At 36.4% G+C, this 20,000-nt stretch overlaps 2 protein-coding genes across 6 annotated transcripts in view; one reads left to right on the forward strand and one right to left on the reverse strand.

Annotated features, from left to right (window-relative positions):
• Positions 1–8,080, forward strand: part of AsnRS (asparagine--tRNA ligase) — a 12,682-nt gene extending 4,602 nt beyond the window's left edge. For both annotated transcript variants that reach the window (XM_043023765.2, XM_043023766.2), the window contains 10 exons: positions 1,224–1,280; positions 1,730–1,934; positions 2,347–2,504; positions 2,753–2,905; positions 4,752–4,948; positions 5,232–5,373; positions 5,550–5,732; positions 6,105–6,236; positions 6,882–7,013; positions 7,370–8,080. In XM_043023765.2, the coding sequence (XP_042879699.2) occupies positions 1,224–1,280; positions 1,730–1,934; positions 2,347–2,504; positions 2,753–2,905; positions 4,752–4,948; positions 5,232–5,373; positions 5,550–5,732; positions 6,105–6,236; positions 6,882–7,013; positions 7,370–7,501 (1,491 nt within the window). In that variant the 3' untranslated portion in view covers positions 7,502–8,080. The remainder of the gene's footprint in view (positions 1–1,223; positions 1,281–1,729; positions 1,935–2,346; positions 2,505–2,752; positions 2,906–4,751; positions 4,949–5,231; positions 5,374–5,549; positions 5,733–6,104; positions 6,237–6,881; positions 7,014–7,369) is intronic.
• Positions 8,081–10,328: 2,248 nt separating this feature from the next.
• LOC122258053 (mitochondrial outer membrane protein SLC25A46) overlaps positions 10,329–20,000 on the reverse strand; it is a 14,487-nt gene continuing 4,815 nt past the window's right edge. For 2 of the 4 annotated variants that reach the window (XM_043023764.2, XM_043023763.2), the window contains exons 5-10: positions 19,046–19,248; positions 18,465–18,601; positions 17,470–17,588; positions 17,077–17,218; positions 15,976–16,095; positions 10,329–11,235 (exon numbers count right to left, since the gene is read on the reverse strand). In XM_043023764.2, coding sequence (XP_042879698.1) covers positions 10,969–11,235; positions 15,976–16,095; positions 17,077–17,218; positions 17,470–17,588; positions 18,465–18,601; positions 19,046–19,248 — 988 coding nt within the window. In that variant the 3' untranslated portion in view covers positions 10,329–10,968. Of the gene's footprint in view, positions 11,236–12,520; positions 12,599–15,975; positions 16,096–17,076; positions 17,219–17,469; positions 17,589–18,464; positions 18,602–19,045; positions 19,249–20,000 lie in introns of all 4 variants that reach the window. The other 2 variants (XM_086530701.1, XM_086530700.1) reach the window with 2 other exon arrangements.

The raw sequence follows: 20,000 nt of genomic DNA on the forward strand, positions 1-20,000 counted from the left end.
TTAAAGAGTTTTAAAAAATATAAAAGATTAATTTTAGATTTTGATTTGAAGCGAAACTGCATTGTTTCAATAAGTAGTGAAGAAACTTGCTTACAGGACAGTACCATTATTACAATGCATAAGAAAGGTTCCCTTTTGATTACCGATTCTCTCATCTGTATTCTGATTATTGCGCCTTAAAAATAAGAAAAGGAGAAAAAAGGAAGTAATTACCACACTTTATAAAATGGGTCATTGGCTTTCAGCTTCTGTAAACTCATTTATTTTTCTCTTGTGTCTCTTGATAAAAACATTTTCAAACATTCATCAAGGCTTTAACAGAATGTCTTAGCCATTCACATGCAAGAGTTTGAACTTTCTGCATTGTCTCCAGGCTGGAGTGTATTCTTAGACATGCCTTATGTGCTTGCATCTGTTGTAGTGCATGCATCACAAGTAATAAGTGTTATATGGGGAGTTGACTGAAAAAAAGGTATACTCTTGATGTTTGCAAATCACTTAATATTCAGATCTGTATTGATGTCCTTTGCGAACGAGAAATGACCTGAAACCGATTATTGGTCGCGGTTATTACTGTATGCAATGGGAGAGCAGACACGTATCATATTTGCTATTTCTCTCTTCCTCACTTTCTTTTCTCTCCTTTTTTATGTATACTTTTTTTCAGTTATCCATACCAATTGCATGAACTTGTTTCGGTGTCCTATACCAAAACATTGGTTCCCTTTCCCCAAAAACACACTCGTGCAGACATATTCATTCATTTGTCATTCATTCACTCACTCACTCACTCACTCACTCACTCACTCACTCACTCACTCACTCACTCACTCACTCACTCACTCGCGCGCACATGCACTCACTCGCGCGCACACGCACTCATTAACACTCACACTTACATATATGTACATATATACGTCAAGAACATACCTCACATACGTTGTATACATACACTGTGTATGTATAAAACTCAAAGTAACCATAAGTGTCAGTATTGCATGTTTATCTGAATGTGCTTTTAAGTGAATTTTAGCTTTTTTTTTTTATTATTGTTGTTTTGTTGAAATTTCACTTGATGTCTAATTTTTGATTCCTGGAAACCAATCCATCAAAAAAAACCTGATATGTAAAGGAAATATGCCAATTAACGTAATGCACAATTGAACATGAGAAATATCTGAAAGGACATTTGACTAAAGTAACCATTTTTTACTTTGTTTCAGAAATATGAAGTGATTGCCAAGAGCCAGTTGAAGAAGCTAACAAAACTATGGAAAGATGTGAGTACAAATTATCATTTCATATGCAGGTTGTGTGATAATGTTAAGGCAGTGTTGCCAAGATGAATTACTGTTGAAGAAGGCATGTTTGTGAAGGTAGATTGAATTTAGATAACAGATACAACAGCTACTTGGCTAGATATGTAGTAGAGGTCGAATTTAAGATGGATTTCTGAAGTAGGAGTATCAAGGCTCTTGATTTCAGAAATTGATGCTTACTAATTCTATAAAAGAAAAAGCACAAACACCATATACAGATAGGTAGATTCTAATATTAGATAACTTGAAAGAAAGATAAGATAAACTCTTTTCCTACTTAGTTTTATAGATAAATTTCAGTATTGACTTTTGAACATGTTTAGCAATGAAAGTCTTTTTAAAGTCTTATTTTAAGAAATAAGTAGCACAGGAGCTGGAAATAATTGCCCAACCGAACGACACCGTTTCAGGAGTGCAAAAAGATCGAAGCTCGGCTCAAGAAAGAGAAAGAGGATGCCGAGAAGCGAGCGAAGGCCATCGAGGAAGCCAAAAAGATTGTGATCACAGAAGACAAGAGCCTGCCAGCCCCCACATGCATCAAGATCCGCGATGGAAAGGAGCACAGAGGGAAGCGCGTCAAAATCAACGGATGGGTCCACAGGCTGAGAAGGCAGGGTATGTAGGGAAGAAACATTTTTTTAACAATTGATGGTAAAAATAGCATCTTGAATAAACTGAAGAGGTTTCATTTTTGAATGATGAAAGTACATTGAAGTAAGGTATTATTAATGCATTGATTTTATAAAGATGATCTTAACCTTGTGGCTTTTCTTTTTACCTTTTTTTAAAATAAGTCTAGGGTTTTCTTTCTTTCAAACTAGATACCAATATATCAGTAATGGTTATGTAAAGACTGTATATTTTTAGGTAAACAATTTAATTCCTGAAAAGTATACCAAATAATATTGATAATTATAATGATCAATAATGATTTTAATATCAAGAATGATCAGTAGTGATGATAATGATAATTATGATAATAATTGATCAAGGTTAATGATAAATTAAATAATACTTCTTATTTCAGGTAAGAACATGATGTTCATCGTTTTGCGAGATGGCTCAGGCTACCTACAGTCGGTGCTGACAGATCAGCTGTGCCAGACGTACGAGGCCATCATCCTCAACACAGAGAGCACCGTCACTCTCTATGGCATGCTGCAGGAGGTGCCCGAGGGGAAGGAGGTGAGTGGAGTTTCCAGTCTTTAGGGGAGGGGGTAGACTTTTTTTTCTTTCTTTTTTTCTAGGCTTCTGCAGCAGTTTGATTTCCATTTTATGACATATTTAGATTTGGATTTTTGAAAACACACAGGTCTTATTTTGATGGCATTTTGACTTTTTTTTTTTTTTTTTTTTTAGAACATTTACACAAATTCTGACAGTATTGTGATGGTCAGGATATTGCAAAGCTAAAATGTCAATTCCCCTTGTAGGCCCCAGGTGGACATGAACTCCAGGTGGATTACTGGGAGCTGGTGGGAGAGTCGCCAGCTGGTGGTGCTGAGGCAGAGATCAACCAGCTGTCCAACCCAGACGTGCAGCTGGACAAGCGACACCTCATGATCCGCGGAGAGAACTGCTCAAAGGTAAGGAAAGACCGAGAACGAGCGAATAAAGCAACCGTGATTAGCTAGGATTGTTGAAGGGCTTAGTGTAGTCTTTTAGAAAAGGTATAGATAAGAATAATGAAGCAGTCCTTAACCAAGCTGTATAATTGAGGTTCTGATATTACATCAACAGAAGTAAGACATTGTGAAGAAGGTATACTCCTGAAACATCAGTTACATATCCTGCTTTATGGAATTGTTCATTCTCATTCATTCCTCCGCATTTGTCATTAGGAACTCTGTTTAGGGTTGTCTTGGAACTGGAAGAGGAAGAATGAGATGAAGCATGGAAACACTTGGCTATCATTTCCCTCGTTTAATCAACTTGATCCTTAACCCATTCACGCCGGGGCGGAATTTCGCCTACTCCCCCTTATGGTTTGCGTGATTGCGTCTAAAGTGTAATCATGTGTAGAAAGTAGTGCTATGTTCAGAGGATGTATATCAGTCGAAAAAGATGTTATAGCACTGTTTTTTTAGTGTTATTCTATTGAACTTTTTCCATATTCTTTACTCCTATGTTGTAATACCAATGGGAAGTGGAAGCATTCTTCTAGTGAGGTAACAAACATAGTTTTTTTTTTCAATTTTTTTTTCTTCCTAAACGAAAAGAAAGATTTTCAAGTGTCATTTTCTTTTAGTGGGGCAACAAAAAGATGTTATATAATTTATTTTTTTTTATTTTTTTATACCTCGGCCAATTACAATTGATTTTACGATAGTCTTTCGACTCAGATCATCATATTCAACAAATCAGAAACAGAAATCACCATGCCGTAATCAAGATTACGTATGTACCTGAGACGTCATTCATATTACGTTATATCCCATTTTCTACTATTTAGAAGGATAAACTAAAGTAGCTAAGACAAATCAAGTATGAAAATCGAATTGTACTAAGAATAATCTATCATTCTAATGCGGACGTTTCAGCATGTAGCACGTGCCAGGACGTCACCCGGGTCCGGGGCTTTTTTCGACCACGTGTCAGCACGTCAACCGGCGCGAATGGGTTAAAGGGTGAATTAATGCAATTGTCGTTCTCAGGTATATGTGCACACCTACAAAACATGGCTTCCAAAAAGAGTGTCCAGAAATGTGTTCAAATTATCCTTTGCAGTCATTTTCAAATTAGAAAGACTTTGGCAGAGAAATTTTTAAATAGACAAAAGAAATGCACTTTCCCTCCCTTTGTGCTTATGAAGGTCTGATCTTGAGGGGTTAAATTGATTATATGAAGACAAAATAAAACAAAACAGAATTTGCTAGCTTCAGTATAACATTACTCATCACGTATCAGGAGTATTTCTCATCAGTATCAGGGTTAATTTTCAGTCATAACAAAACAGCCTCAAGTTTCAGGATAAGAGTATGGAGTAGAACAATTGTAGCACAATATGAAAAGCAGACAAAATATCAAATGCAAAATGAAACCTGTTGATATCAGAATCATGAAGGACAGTCATACTTTTGATAGGTGCCAAAGGACTAGGAAAGCTATCTTTGGATGCTAAGATCAATCAATTAAATAGCTCACAAATCTACTGAAATGCTTCCCCTGCTGCACTCCTTCAACCCAGCCATTCAAATGGAATCAGTCATTAAACTAACCAGTTGAAAATTACCACTGCCCAACCAAAAATGTAACCATACTAATCATAAGTTCACTCCCATCAATCTAACCAACCCCTCACTCACTCCCCTCCCTTCCCCTCCCTTCCTTTTCCTTCCCCTCCCTTCCCCTCCCTTCCTCTTAACCAGCCAGCCAGCCCCAGCCTAATACCATCAACCCCAATCAAAGCCCTTTCCATCACTCGCCCTGCAGGTGTTGCGGCTGCGCTCCATCCTGATGAAGGCCTTCGTGGACCACTACACGGACCGTGGCTATGAATGGATATCCCCCCCAGCCCTGGTGCAGACGCAGTGCGAGGGTGGATCCACGCTCTTCGACTTCAACTTCTTTGGCGAAAAGGCCTACCTCACTCAGTCCAGCCAGCTCTACCTGGAGACGTGCATTCCCAGGTGAGGAGTGCTTTCTTTAACTTCTTTTTATTATTGTCATAGAGCATTTTATTTCAACATTTTTGTTACTTGTTTTGAGTATAAACCTTTTTTGTTGTTGCTACTTTTGTTACTTTAGGGTTTGGTGTCATTTGATATATATATAGATATATAATTTTTTATTGATACCTGTCATTACTGAGATTAGTTAGTCAAGTGCAGGGCTGTTTCTTTTAGTTGTATTTTAAAATTCTTACTTCTCCACAGTTTGCATAACCTTGATCTTTTTATACATTGCTTATAGTTTTGGCGATGTATTCTGCATCGAGCAGAGCTACCGAGCAGAGCAGTCGCGCACGAGAAGGCATCTGGCATCTTACACTCATGTTGAGGCTGAGTGCCCCTTCATCTCCTTTGATGAGCTCCTAGATCGCATTGAGGACCTAGTATGTAGCGTAATCTGTCTTCTGGTCTATAACTGATGAAAAAAGAAAAGATTAGATGAATTTGTAGATGAAAAGATACTTTATTTTATGCACAACATTAAAACGATATTTCTGGTCTAAGTGGGTTATGAAATGTCATTTTTACCACATTGTATTCCCCTTCTCTCCTTCCCAAGGTGTGCGATGTAGTGGAGCGTGTGTTGAAGCACCCAGTTGGGTCAGAGCTGATGAAGGACCTGCACCCCGAGTTCGTGGCTCCCAAGCGGCCCTTCCTCAGGATGCCCTACGCGGAGGCCATCCAGTACCTCAAGGACAATGGCATCACCAAAGAGGATGGGACATTGTACGAGTTTGGAGAGGTCAGTTTGGTTGGGTTTTAAGGAGATTTTACGGTGTACGTGTGTGTTTCTTTATGCGTTTCTGTGTGTGTGCACATGTGTGTATGTAAGGGTGGGTTTGAGATTATTATCCTCAAAGAAGACTTGAAAATTTGGAAAGTTGATTAAAAAAACAGTTGTATTTTAATTTTCCTACATAAACTTCCACCATTCTCCTTGACTTCTCTTCTGCTCCTTTCTGTACCAGAATGAATCAAATTACAAGTCACTATGTAACTCCTTCAAATCTACTCCCCAAAAGTGCTTCGGCACAAGGCGACAGATCTGGACCAGCTTCTCCTCGTTCCACCTCCTCTTGCACTCCTTATTAAATTTTCCTGTTTTTCCCTACAGGATATTCCTGAGATGCCAGAGCGTAAGATGACAGACAAGATCGGCAGACCAATCCTGCTGAACCGCTTCCCTGCGGGCATCAAGGCCTTCTACATGTCCCGATGCCAGGATGACAAGAACCTAACGGAGTCTGTAAGTCTCCAATCCTTAGATGTGTTGTTGCTCCTATTTTGCCAAAAGTTCTAGAAAAGGATAGAAAGTTCTTTGGATATCTTAATCCCTAAAGGATGTTTGTACTAAATAAATTCATGCTCATGTGAAGACATGCAATTTGTACCAGTGTTCCACAGGAAGCCAGAAAATGACTATTATTTTTTAGTTATCATCATGTAGATTTTGACCTGTAGTTTCCAAACTCAGTTTTTGCATGACTTGAATTAGAGTAAATAAATGTGATTATTTAATGCATTATCAATCAGATTGTAGGGGGTTAAAATGCACTCGCTAGACTGTACATCTTTAGAGATGACCCATCACGAAAAGATTAACCCCAAGATTTGTTTTTGTCTGGCCTCTCTCTTTTTTTTTTTTACATTATTGACATCCATTCCTATTTTTTCAATGTTTGGGATTTAATCATTTTATTTAAATCACGTATGATGAAAGCATTACTTTTATGTATATATATTGCTAGAAAATTGCAGTGCAATATATTTATCTTTGATATTGATATTATGATGATGTTATTGGATGTTATTGTTTATTTTTACAATATTTAGAATTATTGTTTGATTTACTTCAGCATTTTCTCACTCACTTAATTTGTAATACTTTCAGGTTGACTTGTTAATGCCAGGTGTAGGAGAGATTGTTGGGGGTTCTATGAGGATGCACGATTACCAGGAACTCATGGAGGCCTACAAGGCTAACGACTTGGATGCAAAGCCTTACTATTGGTATACGGATCAGGTTGGTGCTCAGTCATAATCTTTTGTTTTTGTTTATTTACTTCCCGATTCTTTTATTAGGGGAATCTCCAAAGTGATACGGAGCAGTATGGGAATATAGTGCTGTACAATTTTGTTACATAGAAAATAAGTATTGCTTACTCTGTTGTATTTGATATTTTTCCTATATATCATATAGGTGGACTAACAAATGTTGCTGATGTATAATATTGAAAAAAGAATAAAGAAAAAATATCCCATTTTCATTGATTGCAATCGCATACAATAGAGATCATCTGACATGTAACTTCCTTCCAATCATTTCAGCCCTGTACAGTATGATTGCTCTAAAACCCATCACTTTTCGCATCATTTCAGCGTCGGTACGGGACCAGCCCCCACGGAGGCTATGGGCTGGGATTAGAACGCTTCCTCTGTTGGATCGCCAACCGTTACCACATAAGAGAAGCCACGCTCTACCCCAGATTCGTCGGCCGTTGCACGCCTTAAATAAAACGACAGCGCGTGTGCCCTTTTAGCTGTTAATAAATATATAACAACCACATTATGAGAGGAGTACAAGGGATTTTTTTTTTTTTTTACCTTTATGTTGTACCTCCATTGCTGGAGACAATTGGGGAGTCCATTAACCAAGCCGTTTTATAGCCCCTACTTTTGTATTCCCAGCTAGAGTGGGATGCTAGCATAAAACGGCCTTTTTATATATGTGAATACCTACATCTACATACTTATCTGTGATTGAGAAGGGGATGAACCAGATGAAAGGGTGCCTTTTTCAGTACTGAATTTTCTTTGAAAATTTTCATGATGAAATAAAGGCTTTGAATATCAAGGCATGTGCTCTTTCCATAAACGAGTAATATTTGCTGGTTTACATGCAATAATTCTAGATAAATCCAGGATATGTTACTTTGACAGGAATTGCACTGGTTCTTGAAGGGAGAGGAAGACTTCATGTAATGATTATTTATTTTAAGAGCTAATTAACTTGTACCCTTTCTCACCAGTGCTATTTAATATGATGGGTAAGTTTATCTTAAAGTGAAAATACACATCCAAAGACTTTTATTTTTCATTTTTTTCCCCTCAGTAACCCTTATTTAAATGTATGTCAGAACTTTGGAAATATGTGCAAGATGCACACTTATAAACGCACATGCGGAAATATGTGCAAGGTGCACACTTATAAATGCACATGCACCTGCACACAAGCACACACAGGAACTCTTACTCGTGTGTGCACACTTACACTCGGACACTCAAATGTGCACACGCATAGCACAAGCACACACACAGGCACTCAAATAGGTAGCCATTAAAATCCAGTTAAATACCTGGTAAGTACAAGTGAGTAGATGAATTAATAGACAGTTAAATCCATTCAAACAATTATAGTAAAAGAATATTTATTTTTAAGTAGTATGGCCCTGTTATTTTACCTTAGGACCCATTACATTGTCTAAGTATTGTTTTTCTGAGAACAATTACTATGGTAGTAAGAATTAACTGGAGGTTAAAGTAAACCAATGATGACAAAGTAAGCATATGAAGAAAAAATCTATTTAAAATACAGATGGCAAGAGAGGAAGAGGTAGGAGGTGAAAGGTGCATACATTTATACATAATTACCATTATATCAAATGCTTAGAGAAGGCCTCGAACACCAGTCGATATTATATTCGAGATAAAATTGGATATAAAATCGACCAATGTTGACATCTAGTCAGTGGCGCAAAGTTGTAAAATGAGCCACACCCCCTATATATCCGCACACTATCTATACAAGCCAAGTGAATGCAAAAGGCCTGATTAGCTAGATGGGTAGATGTATTGAGGAGGGTAGGGGTTGTTTTGCCCTACTGTGTTTAGGTGACTATAGCAATCTTGGTATTGCTTCCTACTCAAAAGAAAATTGTATCCAAACCAGTTATTTGAGTTCCAAATCTTATCAGAATTTTGCTCACTTTGTCTTTTGATGATTGAGGCCTTCTGTGTCTAAATGCCTACTATATGGAGGCAAATACTTATGTGCATATGTCTATTTCTTGTCTCACTTTCTTATCCTCTTCCATCTGTCAATTTATCTTTCTGTAAAAAGTTTCCAAGTAACTAAATCTTGTGTATATTTTGTTTATCAGAGATTTGAACATTAGAAGATGATATTTAGAAATGTTTCATGTTTCCCAGCCTATTAGGTACACTTTTTACAAAGGCATCTTTAGGAAACATTTTTTAGTGCACATAGTCTCATGTCAGTGTTTATTTTGGGAATAATTTATTTTTACTGATATCAGTTATAAAAACTTGAAAGATTTTATTATTTATACAAGAAAATGTTTATTTTAAATTAAAATAAAAACAACATAAATTCCTAAGATTAAACAGAACGCTATGAATGACAACTGTACTTGGGCCATTGTCAGTTCTCGTTATCACGTCCTTGGCAGAAAATGAAATATTAGATTCTATTCTGCTGTGAAGACATCAATACTCAACTACTGGCTATCTAGCTGTTGATAAGGCAAATCATTCTCAACACCTATGAATCAGCTACTAGCTGGTCAAGCATAGTATAGTCTAGGTAAAGAAATAAAGATAAAAGGAAAAGAAGAGCAATTTTGCATAATATTTTGGCTGTTCAATACACCTATGCTATAGAGAACTTTGTCTTTATTTTTTCTTATTTACCATTTTGTAATAGATGTACAAATAAAAAAAATAATGTTTTTTATTTTAAATCTTTTATTTACAAGTAACATACAGAGGAGCTCTTACCATGCTACAATGGACATATACAAGACATAAGTTGCTATTATGAAGAACCCCGACACAATTTTTCTTTTCATAAGCAGGTAAATATTTTTTTCTCTTTTATTTTACCAAAATCAACTAACAATTAAGGGCCAGTCTAGAGTAATTGAAGCAGTTTTTTTCTATACAGTCAACAACACTGGATATACAGAACATATTGAAAAATCCTTTTCAAAGATATATATATATCTATGTACGCCATATGTGTTCTGTACACGGTGTAGAACAGGAGAATCAAAATGAATAAAAAAAAGAACAAACTTTATATGAACAATGGAACGAGCAATTTTTTTTACCGTCTCCTGTTAACACGATAATATATAACCTACTAAAAAAAAGGGAAAAAATCTGAACAATTTCAAGACAGAAGCAGAAGCCAGGAGAATTATCCATATACTAAATGAAGGAGTTATTTGGAAACTGGATATTTCAGTAAGTCAAGACTTGATAGTTAATTTGGTGATAATAATATTAATCTGTATAGCTATAGGGATGTATTTTTATATATATATATATATCTTGTATGAATGCTGTGAAACTTTGAGAGCTATGTTGAAATCAAAAGGCTGTGGGCTACTACTGTCACAAAAGCAGAGTTTGAGGAAGGAGTGAAAGAAAACGAAATGCTGCTATATTTATAACATAATATAACCTTTGCACATGAATGGCACAGTTTCAACCTTTCCTAAAAATAAAAATAAATAAAAATGACAGCTGTTTTGGGTTACAAGAGAAAAAGAAAGTCAAAATCTGTTCACTGCTCTTCACCCCCACACCCCCAAAAATTTAAAAGAAAAATAATGTGAATATGTGTCTATATATATATATACATAAATATATATATATTTTATATATATATATAAATATAAAATATATGTATATGTATATGTATATGTATATGTATATGTATATATATATATATATACATATATATACATATATATACATATATATACATATATATATATATATATATATATATATATATATATATTATATATATATATATAATATATATATATATATATAATAATAGATATAATATAAATATAGATATATATAGATAAATAATATATATTTTCACATTTCAGCTCCTAATAATATAATTATAAAAAAGAGGAGTTTTGTTGCTGTTCGCCAGGAGCTCAGTCATCGATGGAGAGGTTGAGTTTGTGCTTTTCCATTTCCGCTCGCACGTCAAACTCCCGCAGCCTCCGAGCCGGAGAGGAGGTCTCCCCTGCACCCCCAGAGACGAGGCCCCTCCCCACACCATGAAGGCCCTGCCTGGGGGAACCCTGGTGGTGGCGGGGGGAGGAGGTGAGCGGGGGGGAGTGCAGGCCCGCCATGCCAGGTGGGGGCACAGCCTGGAGGGGGGTGTAGGGGGCGCTGGGAGCCAGGGGGCCCACTAGATCCTGTCCATTCACAGGAAAAGAGAAAGAGAAGGGGGGAAAAATGTTTGCAATCGGACTTAAGACCAGATTCACAATTCTAGATCTATCTCTGCAATGAATATCCAACTTGGGGTCTACTTCCTAACCAATTCAGAACAAATAATTATGACATCTATATTCAATACACTTTCTCATTGAAAATAAATAAATAAAGAAAAAAAAGAAAAAAGTATCATACTACATACTTGTTCTGGAAAAAAAATCTACAGTTTAGGCACAAGGTACACTTAGGCACAAAGTACATTACATCAAATTGCACATTGCAATACTTTAATCAGGTCAAAATTTTAAAATGTGTAGCAAATCATAAATTCAGCTGCACAGAACACATTGCAAAGAGAAGCAAATTAATTACATTTCATTAGCACTGAAAACAGAGAGAAATAAGAAATAAAGGAAAAAACATTACAACAATTTCCACCCTTAATCCAAGAACTGCTTTCAGTCATATGTAAACACTACCAATTATGTATATCTTGTTTTGAATGACATAAAAAAAAAAAAAACTAGCATAAGATTACCTGAAAGCTGCACTAAGAAAATCACCAAAATAAGATAAGTATATTCAAAGAAAGAAAAAGTAGAAAAAATCCTGAATATACCTCAGACACCAACAGTAAATTCATCCAATGAAGTGGGAAAAGTGATGTTGATAATAATAATAATAATGATAACAATAATAATAATAGAATAAGACTAGACAGTCCTCTCCACAGAAAAGAAAAAAGAAACACCTCCCCCCCAAAAAAAAATCCCAATCACATCCCTCAAGCTGACTAATCAAATATCAAAGTGAGACTAGGAGGTGAGCGCTCAGGGGGTGATATGCATCTGCAGTGGAACAGCAGTGAGGAAAGAAAATTGTGTACACGCACACACACACACACACATTATATATATATATCTTTATCTATATCTATATATCTATATCTATATATATAGATAGATAGATAGATAGATAGATATAGATATATGTATGTGTCTGTGTGTGTGTGTGGAAACATTTATGTGTATATACATGTTCGTGTATATATACACGCACATATAAATAGACACACACATATAAACATACAGCCGCATGTGCACCAGTGCAATAGTGAAAATAAAAAAGTAGGACACATGCTAGTGCTTCGACAGCAACATAACCATAAGCGTCTGACAATTTATCTTGTACTAGACGACGCACTAAGCTTTAGATCATGCCATAGAAATGTTTACAGAGGAGGACGAGGACCACCTTCATTACCTACTTCTCGCACCCACACACTATCTCTCTCTCTCTCTTTTAGCGATCGAGCACTTGCTGTGTGGGGTCCAGCCGGTCCTGGGAAAGTGGACGTTGAGAGAAAGGTTGAATGGGGGGGGAATTTTTTTTTTTTGGGCATGGAGTGAAAAATGATGAATGGATGAAAAAGGTTTAAAAATCACAATAACAAAAAAGGAATTGGGTTAAAAGTGATGCTGAAAGAATGCTGAAAAAATGAAAATGATAATGCAGAATGATTTAAAAATGTTGAAAATTTTGAAAAGAAAAGTAAAATGCTGAATGGATGCAACCAATGGATAAAAATGATATTTGATATGTTGAATAGTTGTAATCAAAGGGGGAAAATGATGTCCCAATTGGTAAAATAAATACAAAACATCCTTGAGTATGTTGAATAGAAATCATCACTTAATTACTAGCCATATTCTTAAAGTTAACGATAAAGAATTTCATATGATTGAAATCACAAATGGCCTTAAAAGACTGTTATCTTTTACGATCAACCTGAAATTGAAAGTGAGTGCTGGTTGAAACTCAACAGTCCAGCAAGCTTGGAACCAAATAGATGTCAGAGAAGCAGATTTACAGAACCAGTACTTGGTTCTTGGGGTAAAATAAAGGCAAAATAACACAGCAACTGATCTCTTGGGAGGCATGTAGTAATACAGTAACATCAACTCTTGTAAGTCTGGTTTAAACCCTGGTCCATATAAACACTACAAGGAGGTCTCAAACCCTTTGGCAGAGTGAACCAATAAAAATGTTAAAAAATACTTGCCACTATGAATCACATATATCAAACCTCTTTTGGACAAAAATCCCACTTGCTTACATGTACTTTCTTCTTTTTTTGTCATACTCAAATAATTTATACTTTTAACACTAAAGAAAGTAGCAGAAAATGCTTCTGTGATGACTTTCATTTTTGTCCAAAAAATGGCCTCTCAGGGGTACACTGTGGAGTCTAATTAGAGGCAAGATATCCGTTATCCAAGTCAACCCCTTGCAGATGGGTGTTATGACATATAGGAAAGTCATGAAGCATTATGACTGAAAGTTCAATGGGCAATTCTGCCATGCCAAGAGCGTGGAGAAGACATTTTCCCTGTCCCATTAATTTCTAGCTGGTGCCCATGGCTTCAGATATATCCTGTCCTGAATGCCCCCTGTCTGCAATGAGTTAATACATCAATAATTTAAGTCAGCTGTAGTACATAAAAATTATAAGCAGCAGTAGTGGTTTGACAGCTGGCCAAGCAGTGGTCATGCAAAAGAATGACCGCTGGATTCAAATGACTGTCCAAGACTGTCAAAGCTGCTGGACCTAGGAATGCTATACTAGAGAGAGCCAAGCTGTATGCACCTTCACAAGTCTCTTCTCTCTTTCATGGTAAACTAATGGAGCATTAGATGAATATTTTCTAGTTATTCGTGTATATTTTTTTCTTCTTAGTAATCAAAGGATTTTTTTTTCATTTTCAGAGAATCTTTGTCTCTTTCAAAATCAACATCACAAATTCTTTATCACACAGAAAACCACAGTAGCCATCACTTTTCATTGCCAAGGGCTTCTATAAATCTCAAAAGCCTCTTAACCCATTGCGGACGGGGATAGACTCCCTTGCCCAGTCTCCAGGATGGGTTTAATTTCAGAGCGAGGCAGCTTGAAGCATCATAAATCTTCCCACTCTATTTCAGTCACACATCATAAAACTAGAACCATTTTTATGTTTGATTTTGTGTGTGTTTTATTGTGTTTAGAGACTTTTATATGCCATATGACAGGCTCTATCAAAGCTACAGTTCAAAAAATACAAAAAAAAAAAAAAAAAAAAAAAACATTCTATATCAAAATAATCTATAGAATGGTTTTTATCTTCATAAACATTCAGGTCAAAATCATGTACCTAAATACCTAACATATTGATTTCACTGATTGTCTATCCAATTTACTCTCAACACTCATTTCCTTTTCCCAAATATCTATATCACTTACCTCACAACATATCTGATTTCCCACAAGTATTTACCAGGTTTACATAAAAATCTGTTAGATGTATCTCATAATATACTATACTTACCCTAACATCAAATCAATTTACCCAAATAACCATTCCATTTACCTTGAATTATATCAGATTTGCCCATGTATTTACTAGATTTACTCAATCATATCTTAGATTTTCCTATCCCACTATCTCCTTTACATTATTTACCTGCTCCTTTTGAAAGGTATTGAACTACATATTGTTTGCATATCTAAAACATTTATGGAAATCACACAAGCGTGATCTAACACTGCATACCATAATCCCTTAATGTAAAAGTGAAAGAGCACTGGTGAAAATCTAAAAAAACAAAAACAAAACAGCCTTCACTTGCATATATTAAACACCATTTACTTAGTGTTATAAAGATATATGTACACAGGTTTCAGTTACAATTTCTACAATCATTCCATTCATTATCTCATTAACACCTTGCCGACTGGTCAGTTTTGACTCCAAATGGTCTAAACACCAGGGTACTTCAAGCATGTAAGCCTAATAACTCAGGGTGTTCGCCCCCTCTGGCCGTGGCCAACTACTACGCGCCCAATCACCTGGCTCACCAGCCATATGGAAAGCTATGGACAAAATATCTTGTCCCAAGTGGCAGGTAAAGCCACCAGATGAAATGATATCTTGTCACCTGGCATTACTGAGTAAAAACAAACAAACTGATCTGGCCACTGAACATTGTATATTTTAGCCATATGTGGCCACTAGGGATTTCTGCCTCGGCTGATGTCATTAGTTAGTTGTGATAAATGCTCAAACTATGAAATTCAGTAAAAAAAATTATACAGATATACAAAAAACACTTCCAAAGTTATGCGTAAATTCAACCCTGGCCGATATGCACTGATATCATGCAATGCAAAGTGAATCTGCATTGCAACCACAGCACAGTGACAGGAAGAGAATACAAAGAAATTGATAGTGTTCACTATACCAGATGTTAACTCCAGTGATCAGATGAATGTTATTTCAAATGTTGCTTAATAGCTTGAATATTTATCACAAATAAGTAAGATCATTAGACATGTTGATTTTCAGTCAGTCACAAGGCAGTACTATGAAGTTGCCACACATGACAATATTCAATGGACAGATGAGGATAAACAGACCATAATTGTAATCATATGATGATATAAAATCGCAAAACATCCTAAAAACAAAGTATGAAATTATATGGAGACTACAAAAAAGACAGGTATTAAAGAAAAAAAAAAAAAAGATGGAATACATAAAAAGGGAAAACACAAGAGGAAAAAGATGTCTAAAGAACACAAAAGACAAAAAAGGGGAAGAGAGAGAGAGAAAAAAAAGAAAAGAAAATAAGTATATACAAAAACAATGACTCCAACCAAACAAAATACGACAAAAACGTACCTGTTGTTTTAGCTTGGGCTTCGGGGGGACGAGGATAAACGTGACTTCCCTAATGATGACCTGGGCAAATTTCAGTACAGCTGCGTGGAGAGCGTATTGCATGCACATTGCTCCAAAACCCTGCAATTGCAAAGGAAAGGTGAGTTGCGTCAAGTGATCTACTGTCTAGTCTGGAAAGGTCTGGTTTGATCAAACCAAGGTAGGTCAAATCTTGTAAGATCAGATCAGGTCAGCAATGTTAATCATAAAATTGGGTCAAATTTTGCTTTTCAATTACATCAGGTCTGTGTCAGGTGAGATGAGCATAGTTGACAATAAGGATTACTACAAACATTCAATAAATATGTTACATCAATAGATAATACTTTTAATTAATGAATTACTAGTTACTATAAATTTTTGATACTGTACCAGACAACTGTGACAGACAGTATTTACTGGTTGGGATTTCAGTCATATGAAAAATTCCTACCCAATGTATATCTGGTCTTAAATAACATGAAAAATTGTTCTGGAGATTTTAATCTTTTTCTTTTTTTTCCATACTATGAGGATTTGCCTAGTTCTCAGGTCACACACACTCACACACACACACACAAACACTCACTCACACACACACACACACACACACACACACACACACACACACACACACACACACACACACACACACACATGCGCACACACACACACAAAAATTAAGAAGTATACAAAAACCTGCCTATATTTCCACACACATGCAGATAGATACAAGAAAAAAATACACACTTATACATATTTAAAAAAACATGCAAAAACACACCAAAACATACATATACACAAACTTCATACACTGCCATATTAACCCAATGATGCCAGGGCAGTTTGCCTCCACCTGGTCTTGTTCCATGGTATTTTCATATGCATAGGCCTAACACCTTTGGTTATTCCCCGCTCAAGCCACAGCTACTCACTACATGAGCAATCACTTGGTGTACCAGCCATACAAAAAGCCATGATGGGATATCGGCAAATGCTGCCACCAGTTAACATACACCTACTCCCACCCAAACCTACTCCCTTTTCACCTCACCCCCTCCTTCCATACACACAGAGTCTTACCTTAAAGAGGCCAAAGAACCCTTCCTCGTGAATAGTGGTGTGGAGGCAGTCGAAAAAACCTTCGTATCGTGTCAAGATTGGCTTCACCTCGTAGCCTACGTCCAAGCTGTCGATAATTGTGCGCGTGCCCTGCATGTGTAGCCTGATGAGAGAGGGAGAAATAAAAGTTGCAGTGATTCAATGTAATAAAATAGTTACTAACATGCATCTCGATAAAAAACAACATGCTTGAACTGTTCTACCCTTTCAATGTGATCACCATCAACAACAATCTTTATACTTTGTCTTCTTTGCATTCACAATTTCAGTAGCTCATTGAAAAATTGGTAATTATAATGCATAGATACACATATGTGCACTATATGTATCCACGTATGTATAGTGACAACTCACCTATGCAAAATGGTCTCTAGAGGGTACAGAATAACGTCTGAGGCTAGGTGGCCGATGAATGCGGACTGCAGGCGCACTGAGGCATCCAGGAAGGAACCGGAGTCTTTACTCACAGCACCCTGCAATGGGGTCGTACTTTTGTCAATCAATATACATAATGGTGGATTGTTATTGTACTTTAAGAAATAAGTTCTGGTAAATATACAAAAATAAAAATATAAACAGAGTATCTGCTTTTGTTAACCCATTGCGGACAGGGGGATAGATTTGCATGGCCAATCTCCAGGAAGAGTTTTATTTCAGAGTGAGGCAGCTTCACAACATGCTTTGACTTTTCCCAGTCTCTTTCAGTCACTCATTGTAAAACTACAGCTATTTTTGTGTTTCATTTTTTGTGGGTTTTACTTTATTTAGAGACTTATATGTGCTATATGACAGGCTCTATCAATGCTGTAGTTGACTAAAATTGTTGTATATGATTCATATCAGTTCATTATTTTTTTTTTTTCTCAGTGTAATAGAAGTATTGCTGTTTATGGGAGGACAAAAAGCAATTTTATTTTTTCGTATTTGTGTGCTGTCATGAACAAATGTGAAACATAACCATCTACAATAAAGACAACATGAAGAGGTTGGGAAGAGGAAGAAAACCTGCCCTTATGATTGTGAGTGTCACAGTAAAAAACATCCTTATTGGCAAAGGATCCCATTTCAGACACTGGAATGGTTTGAGTCACCTTCCTCTTCTTGTTCTGCCTGCACAAAAAAAAAAAAAGAGAGAGAGAGAGAGAGAGAGAGAGAGAGAGAGAGAGAGAGAGAGAGAGAGAGAGAGAGAGAGAGAGAGAGAGAGAGAGAGAGAGAGAGAGAGAGAGAGAGAGAGAGAGAGAGAGAGAGAGAGAGAGAGAGAGAGAGAGAGAGAGAGAGAGAGAAAGAAAGAAAGAGAGGAAGAGAGGAAGAGAGAAGGAGAGAAAGAAAGAAAGAGAGTGTACAGTAACCTGCTTCTGCTGGTCCTGTTTCTGGTAGCGTCTCAAAGCATGGGATGTTATGGTAGAGACTGCATTGCCGATTAAATACTGTAGAATGCCGTGTGTGACTGTAGGGAGGATGAGCAGCCAGACGGGCAGCATGCGTCCTGGGAAGGAGAGAGTAAGAATGTGAGGTACGTACTGAGGATGGCAAGTGAGAGTGACGATGAGACTGAAGAAGGAATATGAAAAATGAAAATGACAGTGAAAAATGAAGATGATAAATGCTAATGTAGCTTAGCTTAATTTTCAAATCTGGATTGGAAAAGGTTAGGAAAACCACTTGAAAACACACAAAAGTGTTTAACAAATATAGCATGATGTGATAATTGCATAAGACATCATAATCTTATATCATGTTCAGTAAAATCTTAATGATTACACCAAAGTCATAACAGCTGGTACCTCTGTACAGTAGGATATAGACCATACATTCATATTATATCTTACTGACCCCAGAAAGTGACATCACAATAGAACATACTAAAGTACAAAGGTCCCCAATAGTGCATCCTATAGTAGTAACCTAACATATCACCACCCAGGCCTACCTGTCTGAGGCTGCGTGAAAGACAGTAGTCTCGTGAGGCCTTCCTTGAAAACATCAAGAACACCTGGTTTCTCGCTTGCAATCTCGCTCTGCACAGTTTCCACGAGGCTGGCACTGTAGAAGGGGGTTATGAGGGCCAGGGCAGAGCACTTGAGGAGCAGGTGTTGGCCTATGGTCTTAGGAGAGCTGTGAGGGGATATTTCTCTGCAATGGAGGATTTTGGGAATGTTAATGCATGGTAATTTGAGGACTTCTAAACCCCAACGTCCTTGACTCTCCCCTATTACTCCCTTTGCAGAATGCAACATTATGTTACCTAGAGAAACCTGTTTTTTTATTCTCATTATACCAATTATATATTCAAATACTGATGTATTACTTTATAAGATAAACATTTGGTTTGCTGCTTTCCACTTGAAAAATTGAATACATTAATTTGCCTTTGTGATACTTGACCAATCAGGCATTGTTTGCAGCTGAGAGTGCAGAGAGGTTGGATAAATGGAGTTCTATGAGCTTAGAAACTAGGAAAGCCTTTTGACAACATCTGTTGATAGTTGGATAGCTGACATTTTGAGGAGTAATTATAATTTCCATTCTACAGAATTATATATCTGGATATAATAATACATAAATGAATTAATAATATGATGATAAAACATAAATATTAATATAAAGCAATATATATCAATATCTTACACCATGGAACATTAATATTACATAATATCAATATTAATATCACATAACATTATCGTCATTACTAATATAACTAATGCACAAATTACATCATGTGGATCATGAGTTATTCATTGAAGTTTACTGATATATACTGCCACATGAAATGAAACATAGCCGCAATATAAGAGAACTCCTAGAATGTGATTATTCGAGTCATACTAGACTCTTCATCCAAAGATAAAATCCATCTTATCATCATCTGACGAAGAGTCTGGATT

Source organism: Penaeus japonicus, unplaced genomic scaffold (assembly GCF_977035675.1).
Source record: "Penaeus japonicus unplaced genomic scaffold, GWHDUDI00000001_assembly GWHDUDI00000034, whole genome shotgun sequence".
NCBI lineage: Eukaryota > Metazoa > Arthropoda > Malacostraca > Decapoda > Penaeidae > Penaeus > Penaeus japonicus.